At 36.6% G+C, this 27,874-nt stretch overlaps 1 protein-coding gene across 2 annotated transcripts in view; it reads left to right on the top strand.

Annotated features, from left to right (window-relative positions):
• Positions 1-27,568, top strand: part of LOC149769604 (uncharacterized) — a 41,726-nt gene extending 14,158 nt beyond the window's left edge. Inside the window, exons 1-3 of one of the 2 annotated variants that reach the window (XM_089949817.1) lie at positions 7,628-7,727; positions 20,611-20,641; positions 23,900-27,568. In XM_089949817.1, the coding sequence (XP_089805943.1) occupies positions 7,675-7,727; positions 20,611-20,641; positions 23,900-26,416 (2,601 nt within the window). In that variant the 5' untranslated portion in view covers positions 7,628-7,674 and the 3' untranslated portion in view covers positions 26,417-27,568. Of the gene's footprint in view, positions 1-7,627; positions 7,728-20,610; positions 20,642-23,899 lie in introns of those variants that run through there. The other variant, XM_089949818.1, reaches the window with a different exon arrangement.
• Positions 27,569-27,874: the final 306 nt, after the last annotated feature.

Genomic DNA, 27,874 nt, shown 5'->3' with positions numbered 1-27,874 from the left:
AATGATTTTCTTAATAGGATTAAGGCATTATTGATTAAACTCAAGGAATGGTTAATTCAACTGGCAGGAAAAGATGCTACTGATATTCATGGAGTCCTATGATCGTTTCTGGTCTCTGTTAGCAACTTTTCCGCTGATGGAGTAGCAGTTGTAGCTTGGAATCTGGCAGCCGCTAATGCAATCGCTGTCGTGACGGCTATCACCACCTACATCACATGGGCTACTTTTGGAAGAAGACACATCTCTTCCTGGAAAAACAATACTTTTGAGATACGTAAGTCTTTCAAAAAGAATAATGCCTGGATGCAGACACAAGGTGTCATTTTACAGGGTATCCCGGAGATAAGTCAGGAATTGTATTTATCTCTTAGCATTTTCTCTCCAGAGACATTTGTCTTAAGTGACATTGTTGCTTTTTCAGGATATCCTTGGTTAATCGGTCGATAAGCTGAATACTGCTACCGAATAGAATATCCACAGTCTTTGTCTTCATTTCTTTATGATGATATAGGTTATCATGTGGTCAATTCACACTCTACCCCCCCCCTTTCTTTTATGGATGTGAACTTTCAGCATCTGTGGGATAAAATTCCTCTCCGGAGAGAGATCGTCCGAATAACACAACATCTGCATCTGAGGAGGTTAAGTAGTTGATTTATCCAGGACGACGCAGATAGCTGGATGTGACTATCTCCTGGGCCCAGCATCAATGTTGTCCTAGTTGTTCTGGACCTGTGCCGAGACCACCCGTTCCTGCTCAGACCGTATCTCAGTCCCAATCATCTATGGTCGTCGTCTGGACAATTGTTCTTCACGAGAAGAAAAGATACCACTCTCCAAATCCTCGGTGCCGCCACCAATCATCGTTGAAGTAAATAAAACCAAACTGGTCTTTGAAGTCAAGATAAATATTCCATAGTGGACGTTTTCAGTCGTATTGGAGATATGCCGAAAACACATAAGAAAGAAAAAAGATTTCTGGCTTTTCTTCACGATACCATGTATTGTACCACTTTCACTACAATATTTTATTTAGTCAACTTGGAAGGAGAACAATCCCACGATGACATTAAGTTAAGTCTGGACCTGAACAAGATAAAAAAAAAACATCATATCGACTGCTGGGCCAGGTTATTGTCACTAGGTATCTTCGTTGTAAGGAGATCTCAGCATGGGAAATCATAATATACTCTCACAGCTGTTGTTTGCCAATGATGCTGCAAACAAGGATTATGTGGACTTGGAGGAGATGAATACAGATCTTGTTTTTATTTTCTATTCAGATCCGCAGTTCCTCATATTCTCAGCAATGCGTACTGCTAAACCGTACACCATCACTTTTTATCCAACTCCATACTACAAGATAGCTGTGGGGATCATCTCTCTGACAATTCTTCCTCAGGCCTTACGCTGTTCACGTTTCCCACATCAAGTATATTGATAAAATTAAAATATATCACGTGTGGCTGGAGAGGAACTTCGGAGAGTGGTTTACTTATGTAAGTTGCTATGTCACGTCGACGTGGTCCCAGTTAGCTGTATTTACCTAACCTTTTGCTGTGGATTATGGGTGTTCCTCAGTCGGCATGGACTAGAAACTACAAGATCGGTTACATGGAATTGCCTTGAATTAAGACCGCTCTCAAACAGATACAAACATGTCGTTGAGTGAACCAGGAAAGAGACTAACCACTACATCCGCACTTAGTCCACAGATCGTTGAGAACAAATGATATTTTCTCTGGAAAGCAGAAAAAGGATAGAGGACCCAGAGACATATATTTCGGTGCTGGAGAATGCTATGAATAATCTGCAGCCAGCAGCAGGCGATGTAATTGGCAATCAGTCTCAGATTGATGATATCGTCGCTAATATAGGAGATACAGCAGACAGGACAACGTGAAAAAAAATCATTGGCTAGAATTATTCAGGCTAACGTTATGGAGTTCCAGGATAAGATAAAAGAGATAGAAGACTCCACATCATTAAAGTCGTATGAGGTAGAGGGGTCTCTGGTCAGAATCAAGAAGGTTATCAAGGTCATGACAGATAATGATGTATCTGTAATATCCGACAAGATCTGAAGCGACGAAAATGAGATCAAAGCCACAAAAGGATAAAACTGCTAGTCTGGAATTCATAATAAATGCCTCAAATGTAATGATCTCGCTGAAAGAAGCAGGATAAAAACACTGGAAGATATTTCAGCAGAAATTCGACTCGAACTCATTGCATATTCCCCTCTGACAGTCACGTTGCTGTTTACCGGTAAGCACATCGTCAGGAGAAGGATCAACCTTACTGAGACACCAGGTGTCTACTCCCTGAATCGGATACACCCGGATATGAAATATGAGACTAAAACCGACGTCGAGAACATTGTCACTGAGATGCTTTTTCAGCGATAATGGGACTACGCAGGATATTCCTCCTCACATGCAAAAGGGATCAATTCACATCATCAGGAGAGGAATGATAAAGTTATATCTGCGGTGTAGAGATATGATAATAAATCCACTCTGTGGAAGGATAAACGTGTTGCTGTAGAGAGACCCCTTGGTGTCACGTTATAAGGGAATCACAACGATCATAAACCTACCAAGGAGGCCTCACGATGGAAATATGAGGTGATTCAAGAAAAGCAGAATGATTTCAGGGAAGTGATTGAAACCCATCCGGCTTCACTCGATGATATTTACCGTACTTCTCAAGCATGTGATATTCTGTCTCATCCTTATGATTATCATCGTCTGTTTATTAGCCGCTGATGGATCTGACTTGGCCATCTCTGACATTCACATTATGGTGATTGATTTTGTAGACCTTGGTCTTAGTGTACTGAATACAATAAGCCGATTTGCTCATAATATATTAGTTAACTGAGCGGTATCAAGTGGAGATGATCACCGATGAGGAATGTATCATGAATCGTGTTTCCACCAAATTGTATCTGGCAACTGATGGCAACGATGTCCCTGTGGACAAGTATGAGATATGTATGTCCGATATCCACCTGTTCTTACTAATAAAAGATGCTATTCAGAAGGGATCTGTCAATATTAACTCGGACCTTAAGCTGGAATTGTCCAGGTGCTAACTGTCATATTTTATTATGGAGATAAATCCTATAATGCTGAAAAGAGAAATGTCTGACCTATATACAACACGGGGCATGATACGATCACGTGGCACATTGTCCCTACACAAGTTCATGAACACACGGTCAATTACAAGATCGCCGGGTCAAAGATCATGGTGTAGTTCTCTTCATAGTAGCATTTAACGTCGTACGATGCAAGTGCACTCACAGAGAAATGGTTTACTATATAGTAGCTCTACAGTAGTATCTGCCTGGACTAGAAGACATATCCTATAGTAACAATAACCATGAATCACTACAATAGCTATCTTCCGTACCAAGCAAGAAGCGAATTTTAGCTATCGTGATGCTATCATCTTCTTCATCAACTTTAAGTTTTATTTGTACACTAACACCGAGGAAATCAATGCCGAAGACTAAAAACAACATGCTTTTAAAAATATAACAATTTATTTCCCTGGAAAAAATAATAAAAAATGAAACAATATGAGAACTTACGATTTCCAGAATCAAATCAAAACATAAAAAGAGAATAATCCACGAATACAATTTTTTGAAGTGCTAATATTGGAATGTTCTAATGATTCCATGTTCGAATCCCTACGAAGAATCTAAGATGGAAGGTGATAATGTATGATGTAGCCTGTAATGTATTGACGTTTACATTTCCTTGTAGAAACATAATAATTAATCCTGCGGTCTTGGAAATCCAAATAAAGTTTCCCAGAAATGTCCTTGTTCGCGAGTTCTGTATGAATACAATAATATTTCCAGAGAAAAGAATTAATATTTTAGAGTCCAAATAATCTCAAGAAAAGTTAACATATAACTCAAAAACTCAAAATTTTCAATAATGGTCACAGCAGAAGAAAACAACCTGACATTGGTGTTTAAAAGCCCGGATTCTGAGATCTCTGTCCCTAAACATCACTATTAATACTAAATATTTCGCAATTTAATTTTGGAAATGCCCAATTGCGAAATAGAGGATCACGTGAGCATGTTTACATGTAAACGTCACATCCTTACTGTATGATCTTAATAAGAACCAATCATTCTCCTCCGATAAAAGGTTGTTTATTTGACCCTCAATCAAGGCCAGGAACTAAATCAAAAAATGGAAACAAGTGTTTATATTATTAGATATTGATGGAAACATTCAGGTCAAACGGATTTTTCGTGAAAATATCAAATTCCTTGTAAACAAAATTACATTACATTGATATGTACAGAAAAAAATATTAAAAAACCCGAAAACAATCAAATCAAATAAAAAAAAATTAAATTAAATATACGTAACACGGAGGGAATTCGTGGTACCGTGGTCTTGAATGAGATTACCAAGCAAGATTAAAGTCAGGTACTCGATGTCGATTCTCCCCAGAACATGGATAACGTCGTCTCATTTTTTGAGTTGCTTTACCGGGTCAGAGCTATCGTGTTGAGAACCAATAGCGGTTATCATCTCCTGGGATAGCCTGATAAGTTATTTGCTATTGTGGAAATCCGAGCCAATAATACTTCTATAACCGAATTATATCCTTCCTCAAAGGTCGATGATCAGGTAGGCATTCATCATGTAAAACTATCCACGACTAAAACTAGTGCCTATAGCCGATGCAAGGAGTTAACGGAAGAATGGACGTTGTACGATTATCTGGTACAGCCTATTGACGCAAGAGACTATGAACGTTATCTCGATCTGAATATATCACTTTGAAGACTTATCAGAATATATCTGCCGTGAAATCTCCAATAAACTCGCAGGAGATCCGATCGGTCTGATATCGTGCCGTATCCAGGATGTCAGCATGACTGTCTTTCACAGAGAATCTAGAACGATCGTTTTCACGATAATATTGACGCGCTAGTGTTTATTCACAATAACGTTCTTTATCTGTACTGTCCTAGAGCTGATTGGGGAGTGACTATGACTTACGATACGGAGAATGAACAAACATAGAAAGAAACGCAATCCGATACTCTTCAAAAAGCTTTTTACGGTGAGTCCTACACAAGCGTCTCGATTCATACTTCATCGAGAAGTGCCTGAACACGTGCATGTTTTAAGAAAAAAATCCTCCTCTTAGCCATACCGATAAGGTTCTACAGCGATTCAACGACAGGATCACTGACGCTAAGAAAATCGACGTGTTCCACAAAATCGATATCAAGCATTACTCGCTTGTTCAGAAAATGAAACACCATCCAGAAAACTGCGGTTGGTCTATTTTCATCACGTCCGATCTTGCCTACAGTGAAAAATCCAAACATGAAGGTTCCATGGCATGCTACCTAGATACGTCCGAAAGTTATTATATTAACTGTTCTGCATGTGGTCTGGTAAATCTGAAGCGGTATATAGCACGATATGTAAATCTCTTGCGAAAGACATTCACCAATAAAACAGCGGTCGACTATCATCTAGAATCGTACCAAAACATCCCAGGAGAAAAAAATCTGAACGAGCATATGAGTTTTATACGAATCTCATCATCGGATTGGAGGCCGAGGCCGACTGTATTTGCTGCTAATGGAAACGTTTCATGAGAACCATCGACAAGAAGCTCATAACAAAGGACACTGGTCGCTGTGCTTCTTACATCATGTACATTGTCAGTGGCAGGTTCCTAGTTAAATTGTGCTTGAATGGTTAAAGATTGGGAAAATGCACCTAATGCTTTTAGTTTACGAATGATGTCGAATGGAATGGCTTATATACCTATTAGCAAGAAATGCAATTGTTGTGTATATGGTTATTTAATAAATTGACGTAGTTAGGTAGGTAAGCAAATATGCATTTGATACAGAATAACATTTTCTCCTTTTAAAATCTACAGCTTCCTCTTTAAGTTCCTATATCTGAATACAATTATAACAATCCTCCTTTAGAATGGGGGGGGGAGGGATGGTTCATCTAACAGAAGAAGGCAAACATTCGTGATGAATTATATTTGTAATAATTCATCTGTTTGAACACACGTATTGGAAAGACGAAATAATGTCTGATTTGTAAAGCAAAATACACGGTTGTTTTAGACTGGCAGTTAAACTCACAAATAGTGAGATAAACATTAGAAGAACCAGAAGTCGGATATAAAATTGAATCAACAACGATGGGAAGCTAGGTGACGTGGAAACAAAGAGATGTACCCAAATAGACAAATCGGCCTGGCAAACGAATTGATGGGCAATTGGCGAACCGATGGAAAATGGATCTGATGGATAGACAAACATAGTCGATTAAAATGCTGAAGAGACGAACAGATAAACATATTAATTCACAGGCCCATTCACGGACAAAGAAACGGTAGAATTGAGAAAGATAAATGGACATGATAAACACAGACGAATGAACAAAGCTCTATGAATAACTGGACGCCAGTATTGGCGTTTTCATCAAGGTAACCCAGACTAAAAAAGTTCTAATCGTTATATATACACACGAGAAAATGTCTCTAAAGTCGACTATTCAAAAATGACAATTATTTATGTATAACTATGTTTTGTGTCTTATTTTTATTTGATTGTAGATTACAGGGGCCATGTTGTAGACAACATTCCATTGCTTCATAATTGTGAGTTGCACTTTAAGATAATCTAATTTTGCTTATTTTGTATTATAAAATAGGTGAGAAACAAAATTACTTATTCCTATTTTAACTTCCGTAGGAATTCCGCTTTTTAGTTGTGTTCAATTATTATTTGAGGGGATTTATTCATTTGAATACTTACTTGGAATTACCAGTCGATCATTGTTTCCATGATAAATCACTATTTTGGGATTATTGTTAATTCATTTGAAGACAGATATAATCATAAAATTGTGATACATCAAGACTATTGACAATTTATAACATTTAAGGTTTCTGGCATGTCAGCGCAATTAAAAGTGGAATTCGTTATGATTACCACCGGGTTTCATTTATAAATATGTTTTCTTTTGGAATTGTAATATAATTTTTAGGACTACTTGGTATTAAATTCACGATAATGAAGGTTCTTTATTTTATTTCCACTTTGTCTTTGAAACAGTAAATCATTTGTTGAATATTACAAAACTTGTTGGCTTTCATTCGTTTCTGTTACTTAGATTAAGACAATGGAGTCGTAACTGAACGAATTTTTCTCGTAACATGGATCTGGATGGGTGAGAGTGGAGTAACATGCATAGGGAGACATTCGTGTCTTCTATGTGTTTGCTTATTCATAACGAAGTTTATTTCCAAGAGGTTGAATATGGGTTAGTAATATACATTCTGCTTATAATTATATAATGCTTACCAAGCAAATGTTTCTTCGTGTATTATCGATTGCAGTATTGATCGTCTATATGAGTGTGACACATTTTTACTGATACCTTAGGTACAGCCTAAGTGTAAATATCGTGGTAGTGCAAGATATGCACATCGCGTGATTTGATTACAATTGTGTACCTTCAAAATACAACGATAAGATAAGTGCCTTGGACATCGACACTATACACAGCACGACGCCAACCTTCCGATGGGTGTATTTCTGTGTGAAAGAAACAATTGTCCAGGAGACTGCATGTCAAGTTCTATTTGCATTTGATGCTAAAGGGTTCGGCAAATATCATCATATTTCTAATTTGGAAAGTGTCGAGGTAAGGTTCTGATATCATGATCAGGTTATAAGAACATATTGTTCCGAAAACATGTTTTTCTTTGCATTTCTTCACAAATAAATTTATGTTACCTTTCACCAATCTGTATTCTTCAGCTTCCTTCCTTACGTGTATCTGTCCCTTAATTTGTTTTAAATATGCGCTTGCGTTGATCTTCATTTGTCATAACAGTTCAATGGCCTGATTTGTTAAATTACTAATGGGATACTTTTAAAATGACTAATTAATGCGGCCAATTCAGAGGCATAGATTACCTTTTTATTAAGCCAACACCTTATTCGTGATCATCTATGAAATCTGCTCAAGGCTGTTTTATTTGGGAGTCCGGATGGGGAATTAAGATAATGGGCATTTGCCATTAAAATTAGTTAATTGATTTAAATACTATATCGTATATTCCCTATAAAACGATAAGTAGTCTCTGAGCTGTATGGACTACAGCTAATCTAAGAGAGCGCAGAATTACCGCATACAGTCCAAATACTAGACTATTCATTTTGTATTTGGTGTTATTGCCGTTGAGGTGCATTCTAGTACAATTTGACTGCTAACACAGAATATAGAATCCGTGGCCTTCATTTTGTATAAGTGAAAATGGATCCAGAATGCGCGAACGTTGACATGGATTTAAGACCAAATATACATCCATGCAGCGCCCCCTTAGATAACCTTAAACATAATTGCTCATCCAGGTTGATAGAGTCGTTGCATCCAGCTTTATTCCAAAAGAGAAGAATGTCCTATCCATAGTTTGTGAAGTGAAATATATTTATTTCACGCAGGTCTTTACGGAAGTGTTTTAATTTCTTAGCAGACAATCGAATAGCAACAAACAAGATATACAATTTGGCGATTTTTGGTGCTCATGCCATTATGTATCATTACAGATGCACAACTATTTTATTTTTTTAAAGAAACATATTAAGTAACAAATGCATGAAATAAATATTGGTTTTACCTTATTCTTGAAGAGTCTGCTAAGTCGGTAATATTTTCTGAATGTATTTGTTTACAGAAAGCACAACGATTGTGTTAGGTCAAATATAATAATAGAAACGATGTAAAAGTCCCATAAATAACTGGCAACTGTAGCAACCAACTTCACACAATCTCTCATGCAGCACAAATTTAACATTTTCAGCTATCGACAGTATGATAATAAGGAATTTAAAAATTACAATATGTTTACACTAATTATTAATATGATCACGTAGTGCAGTTTATTATTCCAGTCCCGGGTTTGCAAGATGAATTAGTAATAGTGAGCTTAGAATAAGTGACCTCTAATTAGCAAGTTAAAGAGTCAGTTTATTCGCTTGAAAACCAAAGTTATTATAAATACTGAAACTCATAAATTAAGAGCTGAGATACAACATATCAGAAATTTTGTTTCGTCGCAAAATTGCCAAAGATAAGGATACAAATTTACATTGTATTGGCCATATGAATGCACGTATACATCTATAACAAAATAGATAATATTAAATAACATTTAAAGACCTGTAAATGCATGACATTATCTACTAAATATGTTGCTTAATATCTATATTGTGTGTTTAACTTTCGTCCATGATTGTAAGTAGACTTAATCATAAAAGAACATTTGTAAACATGATCAGAGTTCAGAGCATTGATTTTCCACTAGGGATTTACATGGTCTACCTGATATTTGGCAGGAGGATTCGCTAAAATTGAATTAACCTGTCCTTTCCTTATACACAGTTTGTGGTAACTTTCCGTTAAAATGCTGAAGTCCTTTTTCAGAAAAGGTGTTTGCTGCTTCGGGATGTATTATATAAGGTTATTTACCTGAGAATTAGTCATTCTTATTTTAATATCTGTCTAGTGGAATTAGGCTTTTAGCTGTGTTTAGTTTTAATCTGGGGGGATTTATTTATTTAAATTATTCATTGGAATTACAAAGTAAATCACTATTTTGGGATGGGATTAATGTGAATTTGTTCTGGATTATATCATTGTGATACATAAAGACTATTGACAAATTTTGATCTTGATGTTGAATTTATTATAACGTTGAAACAGCAGCAGAATAATCATTGTACAAGTTGTCATTGTATAATGTTGTGGCGGTATTCGAATAATGATTCAAGACAATTTACCGTAGAGAGAAAAAATAATAGTCGCGGTCATACACGAGAAAATGTTATGTTGACCTGTCTCGAGTGCAATCGACGTCAAGGCGCTAGTTAAGTGATCGCGGTGATAGTTGTGTATCCGTGGGAATCACATGCAGTTGTTCACGTGTAAATCCACGTTGAGGAGCAGTTGAATCTAACCTGAGGATCTTGTCACGTCGAAATCCACGTTGAGGAGCATTTGAATCTAACCTGAGGATCTTGTCACGGTGGATATATTGTGTGTGGTAACACTCCAGATAGGATCAGTTGCTCTCGATTTACCACCTTCAAGTTCACCGGGCTCATATAAATATCTTACAGTGATATTACCGAGTATTTTTTGTTTTTCAATATCCTTTCGTTGTGTTTATATATTTTTTTTTGTAATTGCATCAATTGGTTTCATGTTGGTTGTTCGTGTGATCTCATTATTTAACGCAGTTACCACGCTTCGTAATCTTGCAACCAATTCGCGAGATCTCTTGTCTTGAATAAATTCCTTCGCGTATTGATATCCAAATAACCTCTCAGCAAGTGTTCGATTAAATTGTTCAACAATTGCCTGATCACGATGAATCGCAGTATGTCCTCGTCGTATTTTGACATTATGTTGCTTCATCAACGATGATACCGGACCAAGAAATTCTTTGCCAGGATCAACCTGTAGTAAATGTGGCCATCGTAAGGATCCTAGTTGATAAATCCGTTCAAATGCATCAGCTACTTCAGAAGATATTTTAGTTGATAGAGGCTCTGCCTCTTTATACCTACTTGCAACATCAACAACAGTTAGCGCGTACTTGTATGTTTTTCTACGTACAGTATCATGTGGTAAAAATAAAATATCTGCTTGATGAACTTCATTAGGAACACTAACATCGAAATACGTGTACTGAATTCGTTTCGGTGGTGGTAGGTAAATTTGCCATAATCGCCTGTTTATATAATCACGCTTCAGCAGTAACACGAGTAACATTTCCTGCGTCAGCGAGTTTACTAATTGCTGCTTTACCTCTCCAGTATCCTCTTGGACTCTAACAAACTGATTCCATTATATGTTACCAGCACTTAGCGCTAATTTGCCTTTCATTGTAGATGTTATTAACCAATTAGCTAATTTTTCTCTTATATTTTTATTTTTTATAGAATTTAACGCATGAATTAATTTCACATCTGCGATATGCGATATGCATGTCTTGTAGATCATTGCTTTTATATGCTACATCATGAACATGACACGCTTTATCAATATCGTGTATTGGATACTCACCTGGTTTTGGTTGGTCTTGATTATCGAGTCTGATATCATGTCTGGTACCAGGACCACAGTAATTATATCCTGGTAGATGTTTTTCTCCTGGGTATTTAGCCCAAGGAGTACCCGGAAACTTTGACATCAATTTAGCAATATCGCCACCGTCTTTATTAGGTACAAACGAACATTTCTTTCTACCACATACAGAACATTTTCCACCATATGCTATCTTTTTACTTTTTGTTGTGACCGTGGCTAAATCGGTAGTTGGAGTTTTAACTCTACAACGTAAACAATATAAATTCATGTATAATTCATACATGGATATAATTAATTTCTCAGCAACTCGGCGACGAGAGCCAGTTAAGCATCATCCAGAATTACCAAATTCCATCAGAATGATAATAATAGGGCCATCTGGAAGTGGAAAGACGCAACTGTTACTCAATTTGAGAATGAGATGGCTAAAATGGGATAAGTTGTATTTGGCAGCACCATCCGTTGATGATCAAAGATGTTACGATGTACTTAAAGATTTTAATGAAAATGCAAGATTGTTGGATAACGACGTTATTAATTTTATAACCGATATTGATGAAGCGCCGTCCGTAGATGATCTTGATGGGTTTATTAATAATTTAGTTGTATACGATGGTGTGATGCTAGATAAACAACCAAATCCAGGCAGAATATTTTCTCGTGGTAGACATACAAATACTGATATCATTTATGTTACTCAGCGATATACAAAAATTCCAGAAGTGATCAGAGATAACTGTAATATTTTAGTTGTGTTTAATGGAGTTGATACGCATACGTTGCGAAATATTCATCAAACTTGGTGTGGTGGTGACATGGATTATAATAAATTCAGAAATTTCTTTTCACGAGCTCAAGTTGCAAACGGATTTATAACAATAAATTTACATGATCCCAGAATAAGATATCGTGTAGGTCTTGATAAAATATTTGGATAACAACAGAGAGGGTGACGATAAAATTAAATTTAATTAAACAGATATCAATAATATAATGCACAACTGTGCGTGGCTGCGTCAAGGAACCACTAACAAATGTGATAAAAGGTGTCGTGGAGAATATTGCAAAAAACACAAGTATATCATGTCAAAAAATTCACATGCTGGTCCACGACGGTGTGTTGGATGTAACAACGGCGTTAGAGGATTATATCAGATTTGTGGAAATTGCTGTGGAGATCGATATCGAAGTTTAATGATATATTATAAAAATAGAAGAAGAAAAAAATAAATCCAAAAATAGAAAACCACCAACAGAGATAGAGTATTACTTGAAGCATAAAACAGATGAAGATCTTCAGGAGAACTGAAATTATAGCAGCAGAGAGGGTTTTTTTTTGGTAAACAAGGAGTGACCATTTTCTAAAGTGGTCTGTTCACCCTCTCTGCTGCTATATTGTTGCACTAAAGATTAAAAAAAATACCAGTAACTAAAATAATTCCAAAAGAAAGTAAATTTATATTTTAATTTTTTTCTAATTTCTCTGAAATATTTATCAGAAATTTGGATTTTGGATGAGATCCAATTTTCTATTTATTACTCTATGGTCTTCAAATAAGTAAAATAGCAAAAAGCATCAAGTTTTGTAAAATTGATAAAATTATTTATTCCCATAGAATACAAAATGAAAAGTAAAAGGAACTTTCAGTATTATGAATTAAACCCCAAATCGTCCTGAACGTTCTATCAGAAGTCTTAAAGAAAGGAGTGTACCAATAAAATCCAGTCTTGTTCCGAAAAAATTCCGATCTTAAATGTATTGATGTGCAAGTAGATTCGAAGGTGCTAATGTGCCAATAGAACACCCCACGCCCGATGTAATACGGTGTAAAAGGAGTTACAGATATTCTAATAGTGGATTGCAATTCAATTTTATGTTATTTGTATTCTAAAGGTTATAGATATCTGCCACCTTGTTAGCCATTCTCAGTTTATTTTCCCAAACACCAACGTAGCTGTCTCGTTGGGTTTACTTCATTTGTGGCCCATAAAACCCGTTACGATGTCAAAGCTGAGTATGGAAAACACAGCCTTAAATCTGCTAGTGAAAGTGAGAAACTGATTCGTAATGTTATAGTCGGTGGTAGAAGTGTCAAAGATATGTTACATTAAAGACAAACTGCACGAAAAGTTCATTATGTTGGCTTTGAATGATGATTACACCAACAAGATATTTCAGGGACCATCGCGAAACTTTGGAACAAACACATAAAGTCGCGGAACCACTTTAGCAATGATGGGAACACAAGAACGACATCTACCTATCAGGCGTGAGCAGGCACTGCAAGCACAAAGACAAAACCAACTAAAGGAAAAGCAAAAGGATCTTGAAGTAACGCATATGAATTGTCCACAACAAAAACCACCCAAAAACAAATCAAAGTTAAAGAACCGAAATATACAGATTTCTAGAACCAGCACAAAGGAAAATCTTAAGCAATCCTATTTGGTTTGCCTCGTTAATACCTAATAGAAAACAACTAAACCAGTATATGCTGGAGCACAAACTACCACAGAACAGGAATCTTAATTACTTTGAAAGTAACTGGCATTCATAGGTATACAAGCAGTGGACATGACAAAGCATATTAAGCAGAAGAGTTCTTATTTGGAATGAGTTCGACAAGCTTGCTCACCTCTATCGAACCATGGGTAAAGAACAGGCTACGCCAGCTGTAATAAGCTTCTACATAATCTTAAAGCGAATATGGATCCAATCTATAAGACAGCGCCTGAACAGTGATATATGCATATTGAAGAGACAGACCCATGCGTACATAACATCAGCAATAAATTAAGGCTTGGTGGACAATGGTCCTGACAAACATGTGGGTTGGTTGGATACACATGTAGGGTCGTTTTGTGCGGTCAACAACGCACCAAACATTAATAAGGAATCATCAATTTGAAAACGATTGATCAACAACGGCATTGTGGACCCTTGTTGATGATACATCGCACTCGACAACCAAGGCAATTAAACCATTTTCAGCAGAAACAATGCCAGCCGCGGTTGGTAACACATTATGAATAAAGCAGCTCAATAACGAATAACTGACTCCGCTATTGCAAATATGGTAATGGGAAGTTGACAAAACCAGTAATGGCTGATTTTACCATGGCCCAATTTGATAATAAATCCGATCGCGCGTTTGACTTTGGCGCGCCTGTTTTGGTAGTTTGAAACAACTTTTATATATTATTCTTCCCCAGTTAGGTCATTAAATCAACAAAAAAAAAAAAATGAAATTACAAGCCCATGGCACGTCTAGGATTTTCTTCCTTATGATGCTATCATAGATATTGAGGGAAAACGGATACAAGACGATGATGATGATTATGGTGTTGATGTCAGAAGTGTTGGATTTGTCAATAATGGTAGCATGGCGTTGTTTAACAGAGATGAAAAGGAAATGGAAGACATATTTCAAAAAGTTGACAATGTCACGTTAATTCTCAGACTCGCCGTTACAGTGATGATTATGGGAAATCTGCTAGTCTATGATATTTGTGATATATATATATCTCATGACGCAGTGCATCCAATGCATACTATTGAAAATGTTAGAAAAGAAGCAGTAAATGCAAAAGGAACAATGAAATTGCTCTTAATGCCATTTGTTTATCTGGATTCCTACAGCATCGACTACAAATTAAGGGAGACTCATTGAGATTCGTGAGTGCGATACCCCCTTAGTCAACTATTCCGGTTTTGCAGAGGTATTTGAAAGGCTTGGAGCTAAACACAGTCACATTAGTTCGTAAGAATAACACCGATGATGCAATTAATTTATCGTACAGGAGAAGCTGCTGGTAAAGTTGTACTAACAACATTTGTTGTCGTTGATACAAGCTTGCACCGAATCGACTCTGTCGTATCTCGCGCACACGACAGATGCGGATCCAAGAAGTAATATTGTTTGAACGTCGACATGGCAAATAAGTACCCAACATGGTATTACCGAGCCAAATTACGTCGTCGTGGCTTTTAAAAAACAAATAGAGATAATAGAGAAGAACTATCATAATTAAATATGACCATTTAGGAGTGACGGAAGTTTCTCTGCGCTTAAACGGTCGTCAGGAATCCTATGAAGACTTTTTTCTTAACTTCACAGACAGTCGAATAGCGCGTGCGTATCATAATCTGTGACCATACAAGGGCCCACATCAAAACTTTGACACTAGTTTGCAAACTTCTCATTACGACTTCCTTACATTGACCCGATTGATCAAATTTCATTGGATCATTTGGAGTTTTTCAGACAGTCCGCTGTTGACATATATTTTCATGCACTTGTAGAGGTGGCTCCAACCGGTGTTTATCAATATTATCCAGCTTTTACTAAACGTTTCTGTTGTTGGTGGTCGCACGAGGCTCCTTGATTCTCCTATGGAAATTTGATTGGGTAGTTGAATATGTTACGTTTCCAAGTAATAGTGTCCTATTATGAAGTCAATGTCGGTCTTAGCGAAAACTAAATCGGGAAAATAAAAACGCAACAAAAATTATTGTGGGGTCACATCAAGGCTTCCTTCAACAAAATTAACTTGAATTTTCCCCTTGTGGTTGACCGATACACAAGTTAATCAGCTTAATGCTGCAGGGCAAAGCACACATCTTATTCACATTAACTTTATCCAAATCAGAGGTGATACAACGGCAGAAGACAGGTGCAATATTCCCTTTCCTTGCATCGATTCCAAAATTCTTAGCTGCTGCTGATCTATCAGAACAGCATATGAATGGCTTTAGAAAAGGCTGTTGCTGGACGAATAAAACAGGAAAAGGCTTTCGATTACCAGGGTCAAAAATACCATCAAACAAAGATCTTCGACTTTACGGTACAACTAGCGACAGGCCACGCTTCCATAAACCAGTCTTGATTTACTCGCGGTGGTAAAATCAGACAAACATCCCGAGATGATTTTAAGCGGATCATCATGCATCGATGGTGCCACGCGCACGTCAAACCGGCATTATTAACTGGATTTATGAACAGGATCTGGTACTCACTGGATTGCATTCTCGGTGACACCCAATAATTTATTACATATTGACACATGTGGACTTGCTATATCACGTATTCAACTGCACCCATGCAAAATCATTAGAGACTGCCAGCATGTTGCCATCTCATTGAGGCGGAAATGTTTCTGAAAGATGTTTTATTCAACACCAAATATTGATTTCGTCATGAGTACTTTGAGATAGGCGTAGTTAATTATTTTGCAAGGGTTGATTTACAGATTCATGTTCGCCATGGAGAGTACAAGTGAGAGTGCTGCTAACAACACAGATGAAAAAGTGTAGCCGTGTTTCTACCAATTAGATACAGGCTTGCACATATGTATATAAGAAGTTCCATGGCAGTTCAACGCATCAGATACAAAGTTGCCTGCCTTGGGAAATACCAACCTTGTGACAGAACTTGCCATTATAAATGTTGTAGAAGATACACATAAATATTACTTGATGGCCCAGGGGCACATCCTTACCTGAAATGTGACACTGGGTCAAATCACGCAATAAACTCTGACGGCCTTAAGGATCTCTTTGTGAATGCTATATTGCACATATAAACAAATCAAAACCGCAAATACCCGTGGGTGTCCAACCGCAAGCAGATGGCACAGAGCAAACAATAAAACAGAGATAATTGAAATAATAATCAGGATTGAAGCGATAGTAGCTTCTGATGCTGACAAAATACAAAAATAAAAGAAGCCATCGGCAACATTTCTTAATTAGAAATACACTTCGCCTTCTAGTATAAACATGCTTAGACTTCCACATCTAAAACAGCTCGCATGACAGCATGGCATATACATGCCATGTCATATGAGAATCAGACATACTTGAATTATTGAGACCATATTTGTGCTGAATCCACCATTATCACCATTACCAACAGCATCGGATGTCACTGCCACTGAGCAGCATTAAGAACAACAGCAAAAAAAGAATGGTAAATAACAACTAGAACAATTTTCACATGACCATAATATCCAAATATCCAAGGGACAAAAAAGATTTATATCCTTGCAGCAGTAGACGAGTATGAAGAATTAATGAGAATTAACAAAAAGGTCTTCCTTACCGAGTACGTTCCTGCAGAAGCACAAAAATCACACTTTCCGGAATGCAAATTTCAAACGCATATTCGCGAGTTGGAAAATCACGTGGCCATTATCCCACCTGCATACACACAACTATTAACAACTATTAACACATATGATGCCTGGAATCAACTGTGGCCAGTCGGAGTTTAAGCAGACATTGTTCTTGGTGCGCATTTAGTTTTGCCGCTTTGTCATAACAAAGGCAGATATAAAACTTCCACCCGTTGATTCACAGCGATGCCCGCTTAATGCTGAATCTTAAAGATAGCAGCGCCATTATTGATGAATTTGACAGAATTATTGAAAAGTTCCCTGAAACGATCTAGAAATACACTAATAAAGGATCGGGATGGACTATCAAAAAATGATCGACAGTCGAACTCCATCTCTCACCATAGCACCAATTTCATGGTTCAGTTTGCACAACAACACTAAACTGGGTACAACCAAGGTCAATTATAAATGTGAAAAATTTGATAACAGATATTAGAATTGACAGCTTCGTTGTGGCCCCGAAAATACCGGAAACATCTGGATAAACTCAAATTTGGTATATCGAGTTTTTGGATCAGTTTACAAAAGCCACACTGAAGAAATCGGAAACACTTAACCCAAGTACTGCTGTTAATGTATTCACGTACGAGAAAGGCATTTATCCGCTTGTTTATCTTCCGATGTCCAACACAAACTAATTCTGATTCATCTGTTGTTGCTGACTGAAATGAAAGTAAACAGAAATGGTGTCACACAACGTATGATTAAAGGACCTTGGCACGCACGGAAAAACATCTATGCAGACGTTGCATGCAAGAACTGGTCATAGCCAAGCACAAATTAAATTAGCTTTTGCAGCCGACACATTTTCTTTTAAATAATTCCCTAAATTGCTTGATAGCATATAATTACTACTATAACAAGGAAATACCCCGGATATAATTTGTGCTTACATAAATTTACATAAAACAACAGTTGTCCTTATGGCTCATCGGTTTCTAGGTCAATAACAATATTTTCCAGCATCCGCAACAAGTTGAAATAAACTAGTTGAAACATAATACATATAAAGGTTTCATTCCTGTAGAAACATCCATATAAAGTTTTGCAAACACAACGATATTTGTGTTTTATTTGTTTGTCTTGTCTGTTTTGTATTTGCTTTTGAAAAAGACTTATTACGAGTCGAACGCGCTTAGGTTAGTTAGAAACTAGTTTTGCACAGTTCGTTGTCAGTTTATTGCATATATATATATATACGTACATTACATACATATATATAAACCTTACGTACATCAGTTTATTTGCAATGATAATACATTAATTCTTACATTACATGCCAATGTCTTAATTCTCTTTCTGTAACTCGTAATTAAAAAATAATATCTTCTTGATTCTACTTCGGTTAGACAAAATGTACCACGTACATGTTTTGACTTATAAATGAATGGGATGCAGCTTTTCAACCATAATGTACGCGATAGCTTGCCAATACCAATGACCTATGACTAATACGAAATGAATCCATCCTTGCTGTAATTTGTCTGCAATGTATCGGACTGTACCACATCTTTTAATCACCTTATATTGATAAGACAATATTGACACTTAGGAATGAAAGAGATATTCACATACATTTCAAACAGCTTGAAACTTAGAGTACAGAATAACTGATTTTGAAATATTAGCTGTAGATTTAGTCAGGATCAAATTTGGTTTCCTCAATAGCAATTTTTTTTTTATATCTGCTCCTCTTACCGACCTCCAAGCTCTTCCATCATGGACTGTTCAGTCTGAATGTGGGCTAGAGCCTGCTGAAGATTTTAAGAACGAAGTTTGTTTCATTTTATTTATTGTGTGCTTTGCTTTGTCAACCATTTAGCAGCGTGATTAACCGTAAGGTGCAGATCATGCCGTCCACCAGGGAACTTTTTAAATGGACATTTGTACACAATGTGTGATATATTCTGTAGAGCTCCACAACTTCCGGAAGAACCAGTGGCCTGGCCCATCGGAAAAGGTTGACTCCACAACGACCCACTACTGTTCGGAAACGGTTCAGCGTGTTCCACAAATGAAGCCAGAATGGCAGACAGATGGCTCAGCTACGAGGTGAGCGTTTTATAACATCTGTTGAAGAACACCGATCACTTGATGTCGAAATAGCTGTCATATTCTCCGACAACGGACCTAACCAGACTGGATTTCTTGAAGCCAGGACTGCCGATGGATGTCCATGAAAAGTGGATGTTCATCAGTGGCATAAACCTCAGCCAGCATTTTTGTGGTCGCTTCCTGGTGACGGAGATGTGCAAGAGAAATGTTGCAGAGTATCGGCAAACATGGTAAAGGAGAATGACTCAGTGTTCCAGAATTGATGCGCATTGTTGTGTTGAGCTGGACGTCAGTTAGCTTAGTATGGGACGATTGAACCAAGACAGGAGCGCTATACTCGGCTGTCGAATAACAGAGGGCCAGTGCTGATGACTTAAGTTTCTGAGCACTATTGCCCCAGGTTGAGCCAGCCAGTTTGCGGTGTAGGTTGTTTCGAGTGCTCAGTTTTGCTGCAGTTTTCTTCAGGTAGTTTTAGAATGTCAGTGATCTGTCCAAAGTTATACCAAGGTAGATTGTTATCAGGTCGTGTTTTATGTGGTGGCCATTGAGGAGGATGCAAAGCTCACGGCTCTCATTTGCATTGTGAAGGTGGAAGACGCTGTATACGTAATTTGTTGTGCTGAGCCAACCTTCAAATAAGTGCATTCCTTCCTAGGAAAGATTTTGCAAACTGACAGCACGTCCTAGGTAATTATACAGCAGATAACATGATTAGTTTATAAAAACTGTTCGTTCCGAAAATATATTTTCAAGCTTACCTGTCGAAAAATATATATTAGATTTATCCCTTATTTATGCATCAGCTTTCTGATGTACTGATGCGGCCATTTAATATGTCGTCGATATGCATTTTCTTTGATCTTGTTACTGCTTTGTTTAGGTTACGACTCATTGGTCATATAATTCCACAACCAATGCTAGATACATTATTAATGAGAGACTTTCGAAATGACCAAATAGTGCAGACAATGCTTAGTTATTGATTATTTTTGCATTCAGACAATCTTGATTTTGCATGCGGTCGGGTTATGGCTGATTTAGATGGATTATTTGATATGCATTAAAGATAATAAGTCCATCGTAGCACCGGTTGATTAACTGATTCAAGATCTTCCAGACGTGATCGAGAACCGCCGATGGAATTGACAGCTCTCTAATATTGGTAGTCATCATAAAATAGATACACTGTACTTTTCAGAGTGTTTACAAGAGAAGAGAACGTGAACCATGTAAGTTCTTTCTTTTTGAAATACATTTTGTATATCTAAGGAAGATTCCATCCCTAGTCTATCATAACCTACATGGGGTTTGAAATTATAAATTCTTGTTGAAGTTCAAGATGGTTTTTAGATCGGACTGTGCATGTCAAGTGCATATGATCAATGCTGCGGAAGATATAGCTTGTTAATATAATAACAGAAAACATAAAGTGACAGACAGGTTGAACACTGCATCATGTCTTAGATCAAATCTTAAACGCATAGCACCAGACCGGTTGCTTTTTTGACGCCGAGACATTAGAAACAGCAGAACTAATATTTGGAGATCACGTTGCACCTACTGCTGGCTCGTTAATGCAGAATAGGACAAAATCTCACTCAGGCTCTCAGAGTCAAGCGTGGCTAATGCAGATGGAAACTGCGGTGGCAAAGGGGTTAGTGTGCCAGACGTGCGTGTTCAATTCTTACCATCCGATCTGCCCGCGTCTGCCACTGTGGTGTGTCACTAGGCTACATACTTTATTCCAAGTGGATCAGCACTGAAAAACATATTTGTGTTGCAACATCAAACGCCCATGATCTTCAATATACCAAGGCTAACAACAATTCGTTGTATAATAAATAATACAGCCACACATGCTAATGATGCAATGTTCTAAACAAATGACAGTTAGTCTCAATGGATCATAAAGTGCAAAACACATATGAAAATATAATCGTTTTTTATTCTAAAGTTTTATTGACTGTACTGATACTTACATCTCACGTTTTGTTTCATATATTAAAGATGAGAAAGTTAATTTTTTATTATATGTCTTTATTCTCAGAAAGGCCTTTGTATTTTTCAATAACACATGTGCAGATGATGTGTATATTGCCATTATTTGTGAATACAGACACACACTGTACATATTAAAGATATGCACTGCACATATTAAAGATATACACTGTACATATTAAAGATATACACTGCACATATTAAAGATATACACTGTAAATATTAAAGGTATAGACTCTTTTTCTACTCATCTGATATGGAAAAATAAACTTCATAAGACGTGGGACCGCTCCGAGGGTCTAAGTGATTAGAGCGTCCGCATCGGATGCGGGAGTCGCGGGATTGAACCCCGGCCGTGTCATATGACTGACTAATAACAATGGTACTAGCAGATGCATCGTTTGGTGCTCAGTATTAAGAGGTTAGTGTTAGGATTGGTCGGCCTGGTGTGAGGATAATGTCACTGGGTGGGACATCATGTTAGATGTCTGTGGCATGTTGCCCAGTGCTAGACATCGCCACAAACTGTCACACTGCAGACATCGTAGCGATATGACTGACAAATTGTTAATGCTACGTTAAAAATGAAAAGCCGCACACACACATAAGACGTGAAATTTATTCCGTCATCACCAACTGAGAAGTTATAAACAAACGTACAATTTATTGATAGTTTAATTTTTATTAGCAGAGCAAATTCACTTTGTGTGTTTGGAGAGAGAGAGAGAGAGAGAGAGAGAGAGAGAGAGAGAGAGAGAGAGAGAAAGAGAGAGAGAGAGATTTGTACCATTACGTGTTTCATTTGGGACTAAACGATTTTAACAGAACAAAGGTGTCAAAGGAAATCAACTTTATTCAATGTTTGTATCAGTTAATAATAAAAAGTATCCAGTTCATACTGGATTGAGACAGGACGGAAGATCTTGTTTTCAAAAAAATATACTAAATATGTTACATTATTTTTTCTATCAAATGTTTAAAACAAAATAGATCTTATAGGATATGGAAGCTTTATATTAGAGGCACCAAAAGTTTTATTTTGTGCTTAACATTTGTCAACCCATGTAAATTATTGATGCTTACAAATCTAAATAAGCTCCAGTTTTGAGTCGACCGTTTAGTATTCATATTAGTTAGCCTCCTGTTGTGATATCAATATAAAAATGTACAGTAACCAAAGGGATGCAGTTTATTGTAAATTACCAGAAACTCGACCCTTTTTCTTTGTCCGTCAGGCTTACTAATCGGTTGACAATTTCTTTAACGTGCAGGCAGTCCCTCTCACAGTATACAATTCTTGTATCTGATGTACGCAATTTACCTCGTATTATAGCAGAACTGTAATGCATGGCAACAAATCTGACAACTAACTTAATTTTGCGTCCTATGACGGGAGTGATAAAAGAAAGTTTCAATTAAAAGAAGTAAAATAAAAATATAAATATTGGATAATAAAAATATGCATTTACTTCAGAAACTTTCTTTAAAGTAAATATTTTTTTTTCTCAACAATATGTATATTTCACTAAATGAAGTTATTACAATAGGGGATGAAATAGCAGTACATCGTTTGTAGCTTGGTTCATTTGCAAGTGCATCTTCATCAATTTATTGCACTATATCATAACAAGGAAATCGGAACATTGTGCTTTTCCCATGGACACACCAAGGCGTTTGAACTATATATTATGTTGGTATATCAATGCTTTATGTAGAAATTTCTACTACAACTGTAATCCATGTATTTGTTTCCAACCATTAATGTATACTACTGTACATTACCTGCTACATCCTCATCCTCTCTCGTCTACATACAAAAGTCAGATAGTAATGACATTGCATGACATTGCTGTATCTCTCTATTTCTGTCTTTGTCTGTCTGTCTGTTTCTCTCTCTCTCTCTCTCTCTCTCTCTCTCTCTCTCTCTATATATATATATATATATATATATGTATGTATGTATGTGTGTGTGTGTTTGTGACTGTGTGTGTGTACTTATATGTTTGTGTTTCTTGATGACTGTATTTTTTATTGCTTATTTAACTATGCACAAATACACATTGTATTTTTCTTCAGAAAATAAATCGAGCATTTGATTTATACTATCAGATTCCTAAAGATTTGCAAATTCATCGAGAAGTATACGAAACCATGTACAATCGTTAATGAATAGGTCTCACGTGCCTTCCATTGCGGAGGTCTGATGTAATATATACTTTTAATCTGTCTAAATTTAATGAATTATAGACTACTCATTTAGCTTTCATTTCATGGATACTTAATAGCAAGCGACAAGAACATTAAGAAGAAAAGACAATATACAAGTTTTCAATTTATGGATCTTTTGCGTTGATAGCCATTTTAAAAGAGACGTACTATAATGTACGCCGGTTCATAATTCCTTCAGTCCTCGCGTGGAAGAAAGATGGTATATTTTATTTAGTTTGTGTCCATCGACATATTATATATTATATTTTCTTCCATTTCAGAGGAAAATGCTTAGAGCAGTGAGATTCAAGAACTTTATTAACTTTAAGGAAGATCAATTATTACAGTTTATCAAAGATGGAGTGTATCTTTTTGTGGGTGAAAATAATTCAGGAAAGTCGTCGGTATTCGAAGCTGTAAGAAAATGCATGGATATGAAATCCAATTTTTCCTTTTCGATGAATGTTCCGAATGAGGCAGAGCCAACATATGCTGTATGTGATTTTTCTTTACCAGAAGATACTAGAGACCAGTTTCAAGGCCACGATAGAATTTTAACATCATTTGTCCATATTGCCGGGTCTGACTCTGCAAAGGTTGTTATTATTACTGACGAAAGAGAGACCCAAAACGAAGTCTTGTATTTAGACATTATCTCCAGTGGGGACCTTATTCGGCCTTCACAAAATTTTCCATGCCAAATCGACGAACAAGAGAAATATAAAATGATTAAGAACTTAAAAGAGTTAGTCGAAAACAAGGACAATAATTCGGGTGAATTTCTGAGTACCGTTTCTAAAGTTATTGAAAGATATAACACCACCGAGAGTAAATTCAAGAGACGCGTGGAGGCCTTTCTGGAACCTACCAGATTGCACAAAGAAAGTTTTACCCTTACTGATTGTGAACAAATCCTAGAAGCTTTAAGTGACCACGTAGTTTTTACGTTTGGTTTGCGGGCTGTAGGGGGAGTGCAGTGGTCTAAAAGTTCAAATTTGAGAAAAGGTGAGGAAAATTACTACGCAGCTTCTGAGAGATGCGAAGTAATTAAATGGTTTATTGAGAGACAGGCAGATAACAACTATGATACATCAAAAGCTGAGAGAATCTTAACTACTTTAACTGGTGGAGAGAGTTTTAAATTTCATTTCAAAAAGAAAGGGGGAAAAGAGTTACTGCTCGTAGAAAATGGTAGAGGGAAAGAATTCAGTATTTTGAAATGTCCAGAAGGGATCTTGGAAGCAAAGCATATCTCTTTGCTCCTTGCATACAAGCCATTCCGAACTCTTCTTCTGGAGGAACCAGATCGGGGGATGCATACCCAAATGATACACAGGATGAGGAGTATCATCCTGGCAGCAGAACAGGAAAAGACTATTATTATAATATCGCATAACGCTGCTTTTATTTCAAATGAGTTGATTCCACGGACATTCAAGTTTTGCAAGATTAGCAATCAAGCATCAGGACATAACAGAGACAATGCTAGGTTGGAGATCGTAAGCATTGGAAATATAATAAAAAAAGTGTCAGAACCAATTCCTCGAATTGCCAGTGAGGACTATGCAAGTGTGCTTTATGCAAGAAGAATCCTTTTCGTTGAAGGCGAGTCGGACTTCATCTTCATTAAGGCAATATTCTCGCATATTCTGAATCCCGTAAAAGAAGCCTCTACAGGGTCAATTTTTAATCTGATATCAGAGTTACATAAAGACTCAGACTCAGCTAATGTACAGATCGAACCAAATGCGCTGAAGAAGTTGAAGTATTTAATGACTTCTTTGTATGTGGTGAAACTAGACGGTCATGGTGACAAGGAAAAATGGCACGCATTTTGTGAAGCAATATATACACCTCACATATTTATTTTGGATGCTGATGCAGTTGTAGAGACTAAAAATTTAGACGCAACGGAAGCATCGGCCCTCATACGCGCATCAAACATCAATGATAGTATTACTGGATTGTTTAGAAAGAAAATTCAAGAAAAGGTTGCCGCGAAGAATATTGATGGATTGACTGAGAAGGAAATTCAAGAAAAGGTTGCCAATAATATTACTGATTTTTTAATGAAGAAGTTTTTAAAAGAGGCTCCATCAGTAACTGAATGTAGGAACTTCACAGAGGAATCGAGGAATGGAGTCATAAAGCAAATTGTCAAAATTGCAACACAAGAAAAAAGTTTGCATGAAAATGTCGCCATGGAAAAACATTTCGGAGGAATAGATGCCAGATTCTACGGTAAAATATACACAGACAAAATAAATGGATGGGTGATACCACAACCCAGGGAATTTCAAATGACAAAAGTGTCTAAGATATCAGAATCCGGCATTGTTTGTAAAGAAGGGATTAATAAGTTCCAGTTATGCCTTAATGAAAATCGATGGGCAGATGCAAGAAAAGTGCTTGAAAAGTATGACCTATTTGTTTGGAAGGACGGTAGCTTGGAAGATGTCGTTTTGGGTATAATTTTGGCAACGGATCCAGGAGAAGAGGAAACCAGAACTGACAATATTTTTAGAAAGTACTTAGCTTTCTACTGTCTGAATATTGATTTAGCACTAGAAAGTTTCAGAAACAATCATAGCACAACAAAGCTGTACTTAAAAAACCCGAAAAAGAAAAAGAAAATGGACACTGGATTTCAAAGAAAAGACATTTGTGAAGAAGACATACATGCCAGCATTGATCTGGTTTTCAAATTTTGCAAAAAGGATTCAGACATCATTCATTTTCTACATTTCTTGACGCTGTACGCGTTGGAGCAATTCATATCATACGAAACAGAGGTTTGATGTCGCCTATATTGCAATGAATGTCAGGTTATGTCACTGGCAGAACGTTCTTGTTCAAATATTTTCCCATATATGGATCCGGACTGTTCAGTTAGTGGATTGCAAGGCTCAAATAAATTCCACACAGCTCCTCTATAATCTGGTATCAATAGAGAAAGTTGAACAAGACATTTTGTTAAAGAATATGATAGTCTCTTAACATCCTGGATAATTGCTAACTTATTGACTGTTCTGCCCTAATTGAGTCTCCTGCCTAACATATATGTGCCGAGCGTTAGGACCGAAATTCTAGTGAGCTAGGTCTGTAGACAAGTTGTAGGCGCAGTCAATTGCGCATAGTAACCGAAAATGTTCTTCTTCAAGAACTGCTATTGCAGGGTCAAAATATTTGCTGTGCTTTTAAGATATCGTGTGGGTTAAACTATTTGATAAAATAGGAAAGAGACATAAAGTCAAAGAGAGCGGGCTATCCCAATTAAAACAGTTATTAAACTTTCTATTTTAAGATTTTCGTTTGTCATATTTTTGAATAGGTGAATTATTCCTACTTTAAAGGTTCAAATTATAGCAATATTGCTTTGCAGTTTATGCACTTCATAGCTTCTATCTTTTATACATATACGTTCCAATATGGATGCATATTTTGTTTCAAGTCTTTCCGACTTCTTTGATACATCCCTTTATGCATATAAAGATTAGTCCATATTTCAGCACTGTCAAAAGAGAAGGTGAAATGATGATTAATGGTTCCTGTCACTTCTTTTGTGTTATATACCACATTCAGCTACCCTAGTCCTCCGTCACGTATTAACAATTATAACGTCTGAAAGCACATACAGTACTGACTTGTTAAAATGTCTCATATGGCTGAAAGGAAATTAAGAAATAGAAATAAGCACGCATGCATAGCCATAGCATTATAGACAATATGGTACAGCCATTGTGTAAAAGTTGAAGTTACGTGTACTGATTTTTCCATCGCCTTTACTTGCTTTTCTCAGGGGAGGACTACTTCTTGTGAAACAGAAGATGCACCTGAGTGTTCTCAGCAGCTTGATAAGAATATCTGTGCACATTAGAGTAAATTGCAGATATTGATTGTCGTATTACCCCCACCTCCATTTGTCAAAATACACTGATCCCGTCTTCAACAACAGTATATAGATAGATAGATAGATAGATATATAGAGATATATACATATATATATATATATATATATATATATATATATATATATATATATATATATATATATATATATATATATATATATATATATATATATATATATATATATATATATATATAGAGAGAGAGAGAGAGAGAGAGAGAGAGAGAGAGAGAGAGAGAGAGAGATAGAGAGAGAGAGAGAGAGTGCATCCTACCCCATGAGTACAGAAATATGTTTGAATTTTCTTGTATTGAAGACATATCCTCGAAATTGAACTGAGGTATCC

This window comes from Sinohyriopsis cumingii, unplaced genomic scaffold, assembly GCF_028554795.1.
Source record: "Sinohyriopsis cumingii isolate HCF-2022 unplaced genomic scaffold, ASM2855479v2 utg003552l, whole genome shotgun sequence".
Classification (NCBI taxonomy): domain Eukaryota; kingdom Metazoa; phylum Mollusca; class Bivalvia; order Unionida; family Unionidae; genus Sinohyriopsis; species Sinohyriopsis cumingii.
Note: the sequence above shows the minus strand (reverse complement) of the source record. Positions and strands in the feature narration are given on the sequence as shown.